Source organism: Diabrotica virgifera, chromosome 4 (assembly GCF_917563875.1).
Source record: "Diabrotica virgifera virgifera chromosome 4, PGI_DIABVI_V3a".
Lineage (NCBI taxonomy): Eukaryota > Metazoa > Arthropoda > Insecta > Coleoptera > Chrysomelidae > Diabrotica > Diabrotica virgifera.
Genome location: NC_065446.1, coordinates 27624489 through 27641319, shown reverse-complemented (window position 1 = coordinate 27641319; position 16831 = coordinate 27624489). Strand labels below are relative to the sequence as shown.

At 31.0% G+C, this 16831-nt stretch overlaps 1 protein-coding gene across 1 annotated transcript; it reads left to right on the top strand.

Annotated features, from left to right (window-relative positions):
- The first annotated feature begins 405 nt into the window (after positions 1-405).
- LOC126883435 (uncharacterized) lies at positions 406-918 on the top strand. The gene has a single exon (XM_050648981.1). It carries the CDS (start codon positions 406-408, stop codon positions 916-918), a length of 513 nt encoding a protein of 170 aa, XP_050504938.1.
- The last annotated feature ends 15913 nt before the right edge of the window (positions 919-16831 follow it).

Sequence of the window (16831 nt, the reverse complement as noted above, 5' to 3'; positions counted from 1 at the left end):
AGGCCTATTAGTATTTATTATGAAGAGGAAGTGCGAAGATGGTTAAGATCAAACCCTGGAAAAGTAGTGACTTTATTTCAGATTGCATCGTTGTTTGGAACTGCATTTATTAATGCAGCTACAATGAAAACAGCACTGAACGGCTTCAAGAAAACAGCAATTTGGCCTCTAGATATTAATGCATTTACTGAAGACGATTTCCTTCTATCTGCACCAACAGATATTCAAATAGAAATAGATGATAATTTGGAGCCCAGAAATGCCAATGATTTGTCAACGACAAATGAAGTAGCCGATGAGGAACAAATTAGTCAAAATGATGCCACCACTGAACTCATCGGAACAAACTCTAAAACACCAGCATCTAACGGTGAACACCTACCCGTTCTTCCTCAGTGTTCATGGATGCCAGATCCTGTTCAAATTCCTTCAGGTAAAAGTAACCTAACGTCATTTCCGACTGCTTCTCCTCAACATGTTCTACCGATACCGAAAGTGGAACAGAATAAGAAAAGAACTTCTCGAAAAAAAGGAAAAACAGCAATTCTGACTTTATCGCCATATTTCGAAGAGTTGAAAAAGGCCAAGGAAGAAACAAAAACTAAGGCGGCTAAAAAAGTAGAGCGAGTAAAAAGAAAAGTCAGCTTCAGTAAAGACGGAAGTAAAGCCACTAAAGAGAAAGTGGTTAAAAAGAAGAGGGTGTTGTTAAATAAAGATCTGAAAGACAAGACAAGAGACTCTGATTCCAGTGACACTGAAGATGATGCCGAGTGTTTATACTGCCAAGACTTCTATTCAACTTCCAATGAAGGATGGGTAGCATGCTCATCGTGCTACAGTTGGGGACATAATTCTTGTGCAGACGTAGATAGTGAGGATGATGAATCAGTTTTCATCTGTGAATTATGTGTAAATTAAAAATTGTGTTAGGCGTAATATTAATAAAAGTTATTTCCCACTAATTATACTTTTTTCCATGCTTTCCTTATGACTGTATTCATTAAAACCTATTAAAAAAATTAAATCCCGTTTTGCCCCGCATACGGGGCGGAACGGGAAAAGTGAACTACTTTTCGTATCAAGTAAAATTGTCAACTATCTTTATTTTTTCTAAAGTTTTATTCTATTTATTATCTTTAAGAATAATTGATTAATTCATTTCTGCAGTTTGTTTTCATTTTCAATAAAAACTTGTTGACTAGCCAAGGCATCAACATTAGACGTGCCATTCCGCCCCGTGTTCCCCTACTACCTAACAACCAAAGTATCTATCTTGATAAAATGAACGAAACTAGTCAATATGACGAAAATGTTTAATTTTATAATTTATAATGGTATCAATCGTGCAAGAAACGTTATAAGCATGTCGAACGTTAAGGGTAACCGATCTCAGACAATAATTGGAGTCGTCGCTCCGCTCCTCCTCCAAACAATTGTCTTCGATCGGTATAAAACCCTTACCGTTCTCCATACTTAATATACTATTAAAGATATCGATGAAAAACGGTAATGTTATTAAAAAATCAAACGACCATGTCGTTAAAAAAAATTACTTAAATCGGTGAATTTTTTTCAAAAATAAAAATTAAAAATTATTCCATGTAAGTAAAGGTGCATTTATTATAAACTTTTCGTTGACGCTGCCGTAGCAGGGTCCAATTAGCTTTATTTATACAGGGTGTAACAAAAATACAGGTCATAAATTAAATCACACATTCTGGGACCAAAAATAGTTCGAATGAACCTAACTTACCTTAGTACAAATATGCACATAAAAAAAGTTACAGCCCTTTGAAGTTACAAAATGAAAATCGACTTTTTCGAATATATCGAAAACTATTGGATATTTTTTATTGAAAATGGACATGTGGCATTCTTATGGCAGGAACATCTTAAAAAAGAATTATAGTGAAATTTGTGCACCCCATAAACATTTTATGGGGTTTTGTTCCCTTAAACCCCCCCCCCCCCAACTTTTTTGTACGTTTCAATTAAATTATCAGTAGTAATTGCACAAGAGCTCTGAAATTATTGAATTTTTGCCGAGTGACACTTTGACAGTTTTAATTTCACGAGCTGAAGGCGAGTGAAATTATGTCAAAGTGTCACGAGAGCAAAAATTCTAAACTAATTTCAGAGGTCGAGTGCAATTTGTTGCGATTATTTCATGAATAAAACTGTTCAAAACCAAAATTTTATTGTAATTTATTTATGTAAGTACCATTAAACACACAGTTTTTATAAATATTTGACGATTGAAAGTCATCACTTTTATAATTTTTAAAACATTAATTGTCATTAATGTCACTGAATGTATTTTTTCGTAGCAACGAAGGGCATCTGACGTAATATACTTAACGACGGGAGATTATCAAAAATTATCGATTTAATTCAGATTTATGTAGCTTTCTATTGGTCAGAATCTCCTATGAATGAAATAATCATTGTGGTACCATTGGTTAAATTCAATAATCTTAAAACTTTTTGCCTCTTAGTATTTTTTCGATAAGGCAGTTTTTATCGAGTTGAGGCTTATTTTTTAATATGTTTACATAAAAATTGTATGGGGGTTTTGTTCTTTTAAAACCCCCAAATGTTTGTGTACGTTCCAATTAAAATATTACTGCGGCACCATTAGTTAAACACAGAGTTTTTAAAACTTTTTTGCCTCTTTGTATTTTTTCGAGAAGGCACCTTTTATCGAGATGTGGATTCTTTTTTAATATGGTTTAAAATATACCGAAAAATGTAAATCATAAATAAATTTTCATATTATTACCAAGTCTCCATAATCGTACTTAACCATATACAAATATGTGGTGGATTTTACAAATATTCAAAATATCTCGATAAAAACTGACTTTTCGAAAAAGTACTAAGAAGCAAAAAGTCTTAAAAACAATGCGTATAAGTAATGTGACTACAATAATAATTTAATTGGAACGTACACAAAAGTTTGGGGGGTTTAAAGGCACAAAACCCCCATAAAATTTTTATGGGGTGTCCAAATTTCACTATAATTTTTTCTTAAGATGCTACTGCCATAAGAATGCGACATGCCCATTTTCAATAAAAAATATCTAATAGTTTTCGATATATTGGAAAAAATCAATTTTCATTTAGTAACTTCAAAGGGCTGTAACTTTTTTTATGTGCACATTTTTAGGAAGGTAAGTTAGGTTCAATCGAACTATTTTTGTTCCTGAGTATGTGATTAAATTTATGACCTGTATTTTTGTTACACCTGTTTTTTTTTACTGAAAATGTTCGATTCCTTTTTCAATTCAATTCAATATTTTTTTACAAATTATCACCTAAAGAGTAGTTTTTAAGGATTGAAAAATAATTATTAACTATGAACTACATTCCTATATGGAATACAAATCTTTATTTAACATACTTACACATAATTTAGATTTAAATAACGCTTATATCTGCTCTTTCTAATTTTTGGTAAAAAGGGTAATTTTCACCCCATAAAAAGAAAGATCACCTACATATTCCTATATCATTTTTGAAACAAAAGACAAGATAAGCTTACTTGCAAAATTTCATCTAAATTGGAGCGAGTCTTTAGAATTCGAAGGTTTTGCAATATTTTACCGTGAGTGAATGGACTATGTATATATTTTAGTCTATTTGAATGTCGCCGTCGACCGAAAGCCAGTGTATTTAAACCTCCTTTGCTAATGGTCCGAGAGCTGATATGGTAGGTATTGGAAGGTAACTCTTCAATAATAGCCTATACAAAAATGCAGGCTTGGCTGAAAGGTATCGGTCATTTACCCCAAAAATTCCCCCCTAAGTTAAAGAGCGTGTAAAAATTTTTATTACAAAAAATATCTTTGAAGCAACTTGTATTTTTTTTAAAGTAAATTTAAATATTCAAAAATAAAGAAAGTAAACAAGCCAGACGATTTGCAAGGAATTTTATCTATGGAAAATGCTTGCATGGAAGCCCCAGGATTATTTTCAGGGGGGTGCAACTGAACTCCAGGGGATTGCATCTGAATCTATAAGTACTATTAACCAAAATAAAATACAAAAGTATACATCTATAGCCATGTACTTTTTTCTTTCATCCATAAGCTTCTTCGTTTTTTTTTATATATAGTTGTCCTTTTTTACGTGCTTTTTTACTTTCTTTTCCTGATGTAACCATCGTTGCTGTATGTTGACTATTCGTCTATTAGTTCAGAGAAATAAGGAAAAACAAGCTGAAAATGCGAGCATTATCATAACGAAAACTTTGTTTATTTACGTATTTAAATTCATAATATGGAAAATTGCTATTATGAAAAGTTATTTAGAATTAATAATTATGTTTTAACCTTCCGATGACCAACCTTTTTTTGTTACACGGAGGGGGGGGAATGACCCCAGGTCAAAAATGTCAAATGACAATTAACAAAAAAAATGAAGTTTTTTTATGGCATGGATTTTATGTCATTCAGCCAGTCACAACATGAGTATTAGTGTCATGTGTAGTGTGAGTAAGTGTCTTGTTACTTTGCAAAGTCGACGTCATTAGCGTAAAACTACTTGGAATTACACATAATAGACAGTATTTTACTAAACATCAACTTCAGAATATATTTTTTATTCGTAAAATATAGGGAATTTTTTTTTATTTCAAAATATGAGGATATCTAGAATGATATTAAAGTCAAATAAAAAAATAATGAGTTAAAAATTGAAAATACTTTTGAATTTATTAAAGAAAAACATACGCTGATCCGAAGGTTAATATGCAATTATATCATTCTAATTTAAATGTTATGAACTATAAAGGCACTTTACTCTTGATCGAAATTCATATTTTTTATATACCTCGTATAAAGTTATAAAAGAGTTATAAATGAAAATGTTGTTGGTATCCATAATTTGAGAAAAATCTTCAAATATTTTTTTCCATTAGAAGGATGTAATTGCACATATCAGACCATAATTTTTTATTCCAAACAATATTATTTCATGTAGTCGGTTCGCTAAAGACACAACTGGCTAGTGATTTTAGTCAATAATTTTTCCAATTTGACAAAAAAAATAATTACCTACTAAATAGTTAATAAGTACTAAATAATTAGTAATTTTGCCAATTTTGGCAAAATTCGCAAAAAACAAAAAAATTACCTACTAAAATCACTAGCCAGTTGTGTCGAGTTTAGCGAACCGACTATAATAACAATTTTCATTTCATAACGAATGGAACAGTCCATTTATCATTAAAGGGGAGAGCGTATACTCGTATAAACCTTTTTAAAGCGGTTAATAAATTATTGCTTTTAAAATATACTCAAATTGTATTTTTGTACATCTTATCATTAATATTTTATTAATACTTAATTTAAAATTTAGTTTGACATTCACAAAGTGTCAAACTCAAATAATGTAAATAAACTATGCTTTGCTTAACAAATCGAGATTCAAAAGCTAGCCTACTTACTATCAACGATTTCAGCTGGGGTGTAGTGTGTCGGAAGAAAATAAATGGATTGTGACGTCACATTTTAGACTTTGAGGGCGATTATCTCGAAGACGGTTAGAGATATCCAAATGTCGTTTTCAGATTTGGATTCAGAAGAAAAAACTACATAAGAATCCATCAATAAATCTGATCTGAGTATTGCAGGAGCGGCAACGCAATAACACACACACTTTTGCGAATTTATAAACGAAAAGTTTTCGTTGAAAATATCCTGTTGGTAACACAACCCCCTCCAAGCCGAAACCAAATTTTTTGAGTAGTATGGACATCTATAATGACCTATAAGTTTCCTGCAACCGATTTTGATGATATACATAGTTATAAACAAATGAAGATCAAAAAACGGTAAATTTTCGATTTTTTCGTCTAGTACCAAAAAGTCAAGCATTTTAAACAAATTTGGGAGTAAGAAATTCTAAGTAAACTATCCGTATTGGTTGCTTAGAAAATTGCAAAATAAATCATAAATTTTGAATTTTTATATTCATAACTTACCTTATAACCTATAACACTAAAGTGAGAAAATGATGAAGTTACAGTAATACTTTTGGATAGTTTATGAAAGAATAAGATTTACACTATTAATTTAATTTAAAAAAAATGACAAAAAATAATTTTAAATATTGCAAAATTATTTTGCAAAAACATGTGAATTAAAAAAAGGGGGGCTAACTTCCCCTAATTGTCCTAGGACAATTGTTTTTCTTTCTAAATGTGTATAAAAATTCAGTCTTTCTAAATATGAAAAAATAACTTTTCTACGAGGAACGGTTAAAAAATGATTCTAATTGTAGTACTCATATAAGTAAGAAAAAAATCGACATGTTTTTGCAAAATAATTTTACACTGTTTAAAATTACTTTTTATCATTTTTTTTTATTAAGTCAATAGTATAAATGTTCTTCTTTCATAAACTGTCCGAAGTATTACTGTAACCTCATAATTTTTTGACTTATAGTGTGGTACAAAGAAATGAATTTGGGATAAATACATTAAATAACTTTCAAACTATTTGACCAATTGCTTTTAAATTTAAAATATAATTTAAGCACAAGAAGTCTCAGCATTCCCTGTAATAAGAAGGTTCTAACTTAATTTTTACATAAGTTATGAACATTTATTTATTTATAGGGCCGGCAAATTTATGGGGCCGGCGTAGCCGAGTGGTAGTGTGCTAGGCTAGCGTGCCGGTGGTCCGGAGTTCAAATCCTACCGCCGGCAAGAACAGCTAGACATTTTTAAAATGTTTATAGGCCCCAGATCGACTCAGCCTGAATAAAATGAGTACCTTGGGTAAAACCAGGGGTAATAATAGGCGGTTGAAGCGTAGCACTGGCCCTGTTACCTTCCTTGTATACCGTAGGCCCTAGATATAGCAGACTACCCTGCTATACTCCCAAAGCCACGTGAGCGGTATAAAAACGGGAGACTATTATTATATTATGAACATTTATAAAATCTCAAAATTTATTACTTATTTTGCAATTTTCTAAGGAACAAATAAGGATAGACATATTCAGCGAACGCCATATTGAAGTTTTTTTATACGATTTATGAGTTTCTTATTGTCAAATTTGTTTAGAGTGCTTCAGTTTTTAGAAGCGAAAATTTACCGTTTTTGATCTTCATTTGTTCATAACTATGTATATCATCAAAATCGGCTGCAGGAATCAAATAGGTTATTAATATAGATGTCCATACTACTCAAAAAACTTGGTTTCGGCCTGGAGGGGTATGTGTCATAAGAAAAATCTTATTTCTCTGGACTATATATTATAACATTCCGTTAACTTCTACTTCTATCCCTTTTAATATCCCCTTCTCTTTACTTCTGCCTCTACATCCTTCCACTTTCCTCCACCAATACTACTTGAAAGTAGTATTTTTCCTACTGCGGTTTCTCCACGTAGAAGCCACTTCACTCTCTTCTTTACATCCCATCTATTTTCATTTTTGTCCCACTAGTTACTTCCTTTTTCCTTACTTCTGTTGGAGTATATCTTTCTCTTTACTTTCACTCCAACAGAAGTTCTTCTTTTATTTGTTACAATATCTTTATCAACACTGTCTAATTTTTGGGTAAGTTGTTCTTTTAACAGGTCTTTGTATTTCTCTTGGCTCTCGTGCTATAAACAATAATTGCAGTTATATAATTATTATCAATAAAACGTAATTATTCCGTAATGAGTGTTTTCAGTGCGACCAACTAAAATATAATGATATACGAAACGATAATTTATGATAACAGAAATATCAAATTAAAAACTTTATAACCACAAATTAACTATTATTACCACCAAAAAAATCCTCCAGATAATTTAAAGTGCAACAAAGCAACAAAAATGAACATCGTTTCATAAGTTCATAATTGATTTTTTCATGAACAGATGAACGGATTCTTCTATTTTTTTATTATTATTTTAGAGTTTGCTTTGGTATTTACACACTTGTACAAATGTTTACTCAAACTTCTTTTTTGTACTTATACCGGGTGGAAGAAAAGAAATCTTTTTCTTATGTTAAGTTTGAGACCCCCTGTAGGGAGGACAAGGTACAAGTGTGAATACACATCCAAATCATATTTTAGTCTTATGTTTTATGAACAATTTGTTTTTTGATGTCCCTGATATCTTTAGAAACAAAGAAAATATACGGTTTTATTCTTTATAACATGTGTTTTAACTGAAACAAAAGTTTGAGACACCCTCTAGGGAGGAAATGGTACAAAGGTGAAAGGTTTTGTGAACATTTTATTTTTTTTTTAGTTTCTCTGATATCTTTAATAACAAAGAAACTAGACGGTTTTACTCTATAATATGTGTTTTAACTGACGACATGCGATACGTGAGGAGGCCATGTCTAATCATTCACTAAGATGAAATTATTTCAATATTATAGAGCGAAAGGAACAAAGAAAGAAAATATGTGCAATGTACTCTCAAAGAAATTCCACCTCAAAACATCACAGAGCCTCCATTAAACAATCTCGTTTCTATTATGTTGCGCTGTGCATACCACTCACTTGGTCGACAAATAACTCTTAAGGTGTCGACCAGAGTTGTTAACGTTATATGCCTTTCTGTTTTTAAAGAATTGTTAACTGTTTTTTTTTTATTGTTAATTTATTTTTGTCTCAGATAAAACACGTCATGTTAAAGAATAAAAGCGTATATTTTCATTGCTTCTAAAGATATCAGGGATATTCAACAAACAAAATGTTTACAGAATATAAGACTACAATAGGTACTATTTCGATGTATACCCATACTTATATCTCGTCCTCCCTACAGGATGTCTCAAACTTGACATAAGAAAAACATTTTTTTTCTTCTACACGGTATAAGTTGAAAAGAGAAATTTGAGTAAACCTTTGCTTAACTGTGTAAATAGAAAAGAAAAATCTAAAATAATAAAAAAACTGAGCGGAATGCGTTAATCTGTTCACGAAAAAATCAACTATGAAAATGACCATACTTTTTAGGTGATGCTGATGCGTAACTTTTGAAACTATGTATTGTTATAGTATATTAGGTATGGAGAACGGTAAGGGTTTTATACCGATCGAAGACAATTGTTTGGAGGAGGAGCGGCGCGACGACTCCAATTATTGTCTGAGATCGGTTACCCTTAACGTTCGACATGCTTATAACGTTTTTTGCACGATTGATACCATTATAAATTATAAAATTAAACATTTTCCTCACATTGACTAGTTTCATTAATTTTATCAAGATAGATACTTTGGTTGTTAGGTAGTAACTAGGGTGCATAACAACAATGGAGAATTGAGTTTTTATTTAGTTGTCAATAATTTTAAGTACAATTTTGATTATTATAAATTAAAATATGAGCAAAAGTGAATTTGAAGAAATTGAACGGGCTTGGGAAGAAGGGTGTTCCGCAATTATTCCCGAAAAATCCAAAATCCGTTATCAAAATACCTACCAAAGTTTTAAAAAATGGTGCGAAGGCAAGAATTTAAGAATCGAAGAAAAGACTCTATTGGCATATTTCGTTCAAAGACATATGCAGTTGAAAGCTCCTGGAAGCCTCTGGGCAGAATCTTCAATGATTAAATCCACCGTTTTTCTTTATGATGGCATTGATATTTCCAAGTTTTCAACTTTGATCGCGTATTTGAAGAGAAAAATTAACAAATTGTACCATAAGTTTCAATATTAATAAATAATTCGTTAGTTTTCTTTATTCTTTCAAAAAATAAATTAAAATTAGGAGATTTTTTAACTCGACGGTAAGTGAATTACTTACCGTCGAGTTGGAGTACTTACCGTCGAGTTGCTAGTAAATGTCACCTACTGACGTAAAATCTGTCACGGTAAACAGTCAAAAATGATCAATCACTGTACATCCTACTAAATTATGTTAAATAATCGTTTCTGGCTACTACCACAGACGTACGACAGGGGAAAGTGAATGGTTGACCCTTCCCAAATTCTACGCCACTGGTGAAACTGCTATTTTAGCATAATTTTTAGAATATACAATACTTTCTATGCAAATAATATACTCTTCATTCGTAACGATAAAGTCATTAGTTTTCGAGATATTTGAAGTTAAAAATAAAGACACACTTATTTTGATTCAAGTATTATGCTCCTTCGTTTTTAGCTTCAAATATCTCAAAAACTAATGGCTTTATCGTTACAAATGAAGAGTATGATATTTACATAGAAAGTATTGAAGAATCAAAAAATTGCACTAAAATAGCAATTCCGCCAGTGGCGTAGAATTTGGGAAGGGTCAACCATTCACTTTCCCCCGTCGTACGCCTCTGGTAGTAGCCAGAAACGTTTGTTTAACATAATTTAGTAGGGTATACAGTACCAGCACCACTTACCAAATTTCGTGTTGTTGTCAAATGCCTGTCAGGAAATATTCAAAAATGAATAAAATAAAAGTTTAACTTTGACACCCTGTATTTCGGTTATTATCAACTTTTGTACTAAGGTAAGTTAGCTTAAATCTACCTATTTTAACCTCAGGAATCTAAGGTTAAGCTTTGGCCCATTTTTTACCAAAACACCCTGTATATTAAAAAATAGTAAGCAACTAATAAAGATTAGCAAAGTATTAAAATGTTTTTAGATCTAGCAATATGGTAAATAATCCTGCTATATCAGGACACATGGAGTATCGACAAATCAAAAGCTTTGGGATTATCCAAATTTTTATAAAACGAAAACAATAGCTGATAACCTAAACATCCTGTAATCCTATATCATAAATTTAGAGGAATAGGTCAATCAACACCACTTCGCATGTGTGGTCAAGCTTGACTTAAACCAGTTCATAAACATTTTTTAGATTAAAATATTGTTTTATTTATGTTAGTCAGAATTTTTTGAAAAACAATAATTACAAACTATATTTTTATTAATTGGCAATTAGTAGGATGTGTATTAAATTATGTAACTCCGCCTCTGCTAGTTGCTGAGTTGATCTCAGTAACTATTAGTGCCGCTCGCAAGCCCGAATAAAGGAGGAGGGTTTGCGTCATGAAGGGCATCCGGCAATAAAACCTTGCTAAAACCATGGAAGAAAGAAATATAAGGAAAAGAGTTTATATAGACTAGGGCGTTCCTCATCATAAGTAATAAGCGACTAGCAGCGGCGGATCCAGCATCGTTAAGAGGGGGGCCGATTGGCTAAATTTCTATATAAATAAATAATAATAGTCGCCCGTTTTATACCGCTATCGTGGCTTTGGGATTATAGCAGGGTAGTCTGCTATATCTAGGGCCTACGGTATACAAGGAAGGTAACAGGGCCAGTGCTACGCTTCAACCGCCTATTATTACCCCTGGTTTTACCTAAGGTACTCATTTTATTCAGGCTGAGTCGACCTGGGGCCTATAGACATTTTTTTTAAATGTCTAGTTGTTCTTGCTGGCGCTAGGATTTGAACCCCGACCTATACCAGCACTCGAGTCAAGCACACTACCGCCTGAGCTACGCCGGCCCCATGTTTTTATAACCTTTATAAATAATTTAAAAATTTAAATTATTTGGGGGACAAGGGGGGCGATCGGCCCCTCCCGATCTGCGAAAAGTGGTCTAGGACTATTCCTAACTGACAGAAGATATAATTATTAAAAGTACAATAGATTAAAATTAATTAATTTCTACCTGATCGGAAACTCGTTGGAAAGGTAATAATTATATTAATATTAATTAATAGCAAAAAGTAAATCGGCTCGGAGACCGGAGGGGCCTTTCTTTATATCCAAAAAAGAGATTGTTTATGTACTTTGTACGCACGTAATATAAGTAAGAAGTTATACTTCTATTATATGATTTCAACAAAATAAATATATTTTAAACAGTTAATATTTGTATTTTGTTTAAATATTAAACTAATTTTACTACTTACTATTTTCCAAAAAATTTTATTACCTAATACAATACCAAAAATTAAAAAAAGTAAGGCAAGGCAACAACTATAGTCCATTATTTCACGGTTTTTGCTCTAAATTTTAAAGAACCGCTTGGATTGACATGAAATTTGGCATACGTATAGCTTACATGTCAAAGAAAAAAGTGATATTGTGCCGATGTGTGCTTTTGCCCTGGGGGTGACTTTCACCCCCTCTTGGGGGTGAAAAAATATATGTCCAAAATAAGTCCGGAAATGGGTAAACTGACTAATTTTAAGTAACTTTTGTTCTATAGAGCTTTTTCGCCAAGTCAACACTTTTCGAGTTATTTGCGAGTGAATATGTTCATTTTTCAACAAAATAACCACATTTTTAGACGGTTTTTCGCAAATAACTCAAAAAGTAAGTATTTTGTCGAAAAAAACGTTCTTAGCAAAAATATAGCATATAAAAAAGTAAAAAAAAAATGATGTACGCGTTAGGTCTCTGGATCTCGTAGAACCAGAGTTATAGCCAATGAAAAATAGATTCATATTCACCAAATTTCAAATAGAATATTTTGACGTGAAATATCCAAAAAATTAAGCACTTTTTGGGGAAAACCCATTATAACTTTTTTAAAGTGTTTAAAAAAGCTTTATTTCTGTTTTTACAAAAAGTTTCTAGCATTAAATTTAAGCAAGTTACGCTTAAAATAAAGTTGGTCCCTTTTGTTTTTACAAAAAAAAATCGGGAAGACCACCCCCTAATTAGCAACTTAAATGAAATTAATCGTTACCGCTCCACAAATGATTTTACTTATGTTGTGTTTATATGATCTGTAAATTTCATCGATTCAAAATGCTTATTTTTGAAAAAATTTGGTTTCAAAGTAAAATTTTTAAAAATTTAAATTTTGAAAAATATGCTTTTTTTCAAAATAACTTAAAAATTGCTAGAAATACCAAAAATCTCGAAAAACAAAAAAAGTCAAATTTGCTTTTCTGAATATCATGTATTTTTTTGTTTTTCTGTTAGACAAAAATTGATTAAGATTTGGTGTTTCTAAATTTGCATACATTCGTGATCAGTGACTCGTTCAACCCCTTTTAACTACAGCCCTTTCAATAATAAGGACTTTGAACCGATCAAACTTACAGATCATATAAACAATATAACACGAGTCAAGAAACTTGTGAAGTCGTAACGATTAAGTTCATTTAAGATACTAATTAGGGGGTGATTTTCTCGATTTTTTTACCAAAACCAAAGGGGACTAACATTATTTTGAGCGTAACTTGTTTAATTTTGATGCTAGAATTTTTTTTTATAAAACAAAAATGAAGCTTTTTTTAAACACTTTAAATAAGTTGTAATGAGTTTTCCCAGAAATGTGCTTAATTTTTGGTTATTTCACGTTAAAGTATTCCATTTGGAATTTGACGAATATGAACCTATTTTTCATTAGCTATAACTCTGCTTCTACTAGGTGTAGAGACGTGATATATACACCATTTTTTTAAATTTTTTACAGGCTATATTTTTACTAGGAATTTTTTTTCGACAAAATACTTACAATTTGAGTTATTTGCGAAAAGCCGTCTAAAAGCGTGGTTATTTTGTTGAAAAAATGAACATATTCACTGCCAAATAACTCGAAAAGTATTGACTTAGTGAAAAAATTCTATAGAACAAAAGTTACTTAAAATTAGCCAGTTTATCCATTTCCTGACTTTCTTTGGACGAATATTTTTTCACCCCCAAGAGGGGGTGAAAACCACCCCCAGGGCAAAAGCACATATCGGCACAATATCACTTTTTTTCTTTGACTTGATAGCCATGTGTATGCCAAATATCATGTCAATCCAAGCGGTTCTTTAAAATTTAGAGGCTTTGCAATATTTTGCCATTAAAGAACGGACTACTAACAGAAGCTGTTCCTATAAGCGGTCACCCATCCAAAATTTAAAAATTTAACCGCGGTCAACATTGCTTGACTATTAGACCAAGCTGTATCGTCGCCCCCGTTAGGTAAATTATTCCGATTCGTTTTTTTGCACAAACTTACTCAAAAAGAGTTGGAAAATAATTGTTTAAACATTTTTTTAAACAAATCAATTTTTCACTTCATACAATTTTTTTTAGATTATTTGGGTCATTATGAGCAAAAAAGGTCTCTTGTGATTTTTCTCTAAAATTAATTGTTGTTATACGCGATTTAAAATTTTGAAAAACGCGAAAACGGCTATTTTCAAGGCTTAATAACTCTGTTAAAAATTATTTTTATGACAGTAATAAAGTGACTAAATCAAAGTTTAAAGCCCCTTACATGATCCTGAAAAAATTTGTATAATTAATTTATTACTACGCTGTTATTTCTAATTATTAACAATGAGCGCTAACAGCGTACTGCGACGGCCGTCAATGTGAGTGGGAAAGAGATGCACCATTCCGGCAGTCCAATGGTGCATCTTACTTTACTTATTAATTATTTCTTCGTTTTGGGGATAATGCGTATATAGGAGTCGGTTACTAATTCAGCGAGTTAAATTATTCATTTTTATCTTTTCGGGAAAAACCTTTTCAGTTTTTTGTTTTGTATCTGCTTACCTACTCGTAATATTGAGACAATCAACAGCCTCCTTATAGGCTATTGATTATATACAAAATAATATAGCTAAAAGGAACTACAACGTTAACGGGGTTTTATTATTTCATATGGTCAATGGACATCTATATATGAAAAAACCGCGGAGTGCTACCATTTAAAGGGGTGCGTTTTTGAGAAATGGGTGAATTAGTCCCTGGGCACAGGTTACATTAGGGTGAGTTCTATGCACTTTTGGTACAAATATATCTGCATAAAAATTGTTCCTGGTTAAATTTCCTATCTAAATATCACTTTTTAAAGTCAATGATACTTTTTTTACAAAAATATATTCAAAAGAAAAAGCACAAAGAAACCCAAAAGAAAGAAATTTTGTTTTTTGTCCTATAACTTTTGTCCACGAGGATATTGGTAGACATTGCTTTACAGAAAAAATCCTACATATTTCTTTTTTAAAATATTGTTTAGTCGAGGTAATTAGGATATATAGTTTTCGAAATATGATTTTTCAAATTTCTCCACTCATAGCAATTTTGGGCAATTTTCCTTGTTATTTCGCAAATATTGTTCTGTAGCTTTTTTCTACGTAACTTTAGGTATATGCAATGGTACACGTAATATGAATAGAAATCCTAGATCTTTAAAATGGTCTACTGTATAACGTTGTACGATTTTTTTATAAGGAGATTATGGTTTTTCAAAGTTTTATACTTTTAACGATTTTTATAGTATATATAATATATTATTATATTCTATATTATATATTTTATTATATATAATAAAAAAAGCTTATTTTGTTTACTTTTAAATGGTGTATTACAAAAAATTCTAGGATTGTTTTTAAATAAGATATTATTTTTCAAAATGTAACAAGTACTTGCAACGATTTTTGATTTTAGGATTATTTTTTATATTTCTCATTATAACTTTTTTTTCTTGTACATTAATATACTATATATTGCTCAATAAAGAGGGCTTACTTTCTGTTCTTTAAAATGGTGTTTAATCTATATTTAAATAATGGAAACCGATTGATTCTTTGATATTTTTATACCTGTATTATTTAAAAATATTTCTTTTACAAAAATTGCATAAACATTAGTCTTAGAAAACATCACTTTAGTTAAAATTATTTAAACTTTGACATTAAAAAAATTTTCAAAATCAAAAGTCCATCTCTTCGTTAGCATTAGCTTCAATATCTTCCTCTGACACCTCAGTTATCTTAGAGTTCCCGCAATTAGTACCCATGCACATGTACCCTTTGCAGAATATTGAACAACTACTTCCTATCTTCCTACAACCGCAGTTTTTTGTACATCCTTTGGTACATTTACATGCTATTTTTTCAAGCAGCAAAACTTGTGGTACAGGAGCTTGGACAGTAAATATTGGAATTAATCCATATTTTGAAGTTTGCCCGGCCGAGTCAAGTGAATCCAAAGTATTACCTATAAAAAATAAGATTCAATCATAACACACAATTACATAAAAAAGGTCTAATGAGAAATTTAAAAAATAATCCTAAAATCAAAAATCGTTGCAAGTACCTACTTATTACATTATGAAAAAGCATATCTTATTCAAAAATAATCCTAGAACTTTTCATAATACACCATTTTAAAGTAAACAGAATAAGCTTTCTTTTTTATTATATAATATATACCTAAATGTAGAAAAAAAAGTTATAATGGGAAATTTAAAAATAAATCGTAAGAGATATATAAACTCGTTAAAAGTATAAAATCTTGAAAAAGATAACCTCTTTAAAAGAAGTCGTACAACATTATACAGTAGAACATTTTAAAGGTAACTGATTTATATTCCTCCTACATGTACCATTGCATATGCCTAACGTTACGTAGAAATAATTTACAGAACAATATTTGCGAAATAACAAGGAAATTTGCCCAAAATTGCTGTGAGTGGCGAACTTTGAAAAATCATATTTCGAAAACTGTAAATCCTAATGACATCTACTAAACATCATTTTAAACAGAAAATATGTAAGTTTTTTTTCTGTGAAGCAATGTCTATACCTATATCCCCGTGGACAAAGGTTATGGGACAAAAAACAATATTTCTTTCTTTTGGGTTTCTTTGTGCTTTTTCTTTTGAATATATTTTTGTAAAAAAAAATATCTTTGACTTTAAAAAGTTATATTTAGATAGGTAATTTAACCAAGAACAATTTTTATGTAGACGTGTTTGTACCAAAAGTGGATAGAACTCACCCTAATGTAACCTGTGCCCAGGGACTAATTCACCCATTTCTCAAAAACGCACCCCTTTAAATGGTAGCACTCCGCGGTTTTTTCATATTTAAATCATATGAAATAATAAAACCCCGTTAACGTTGTA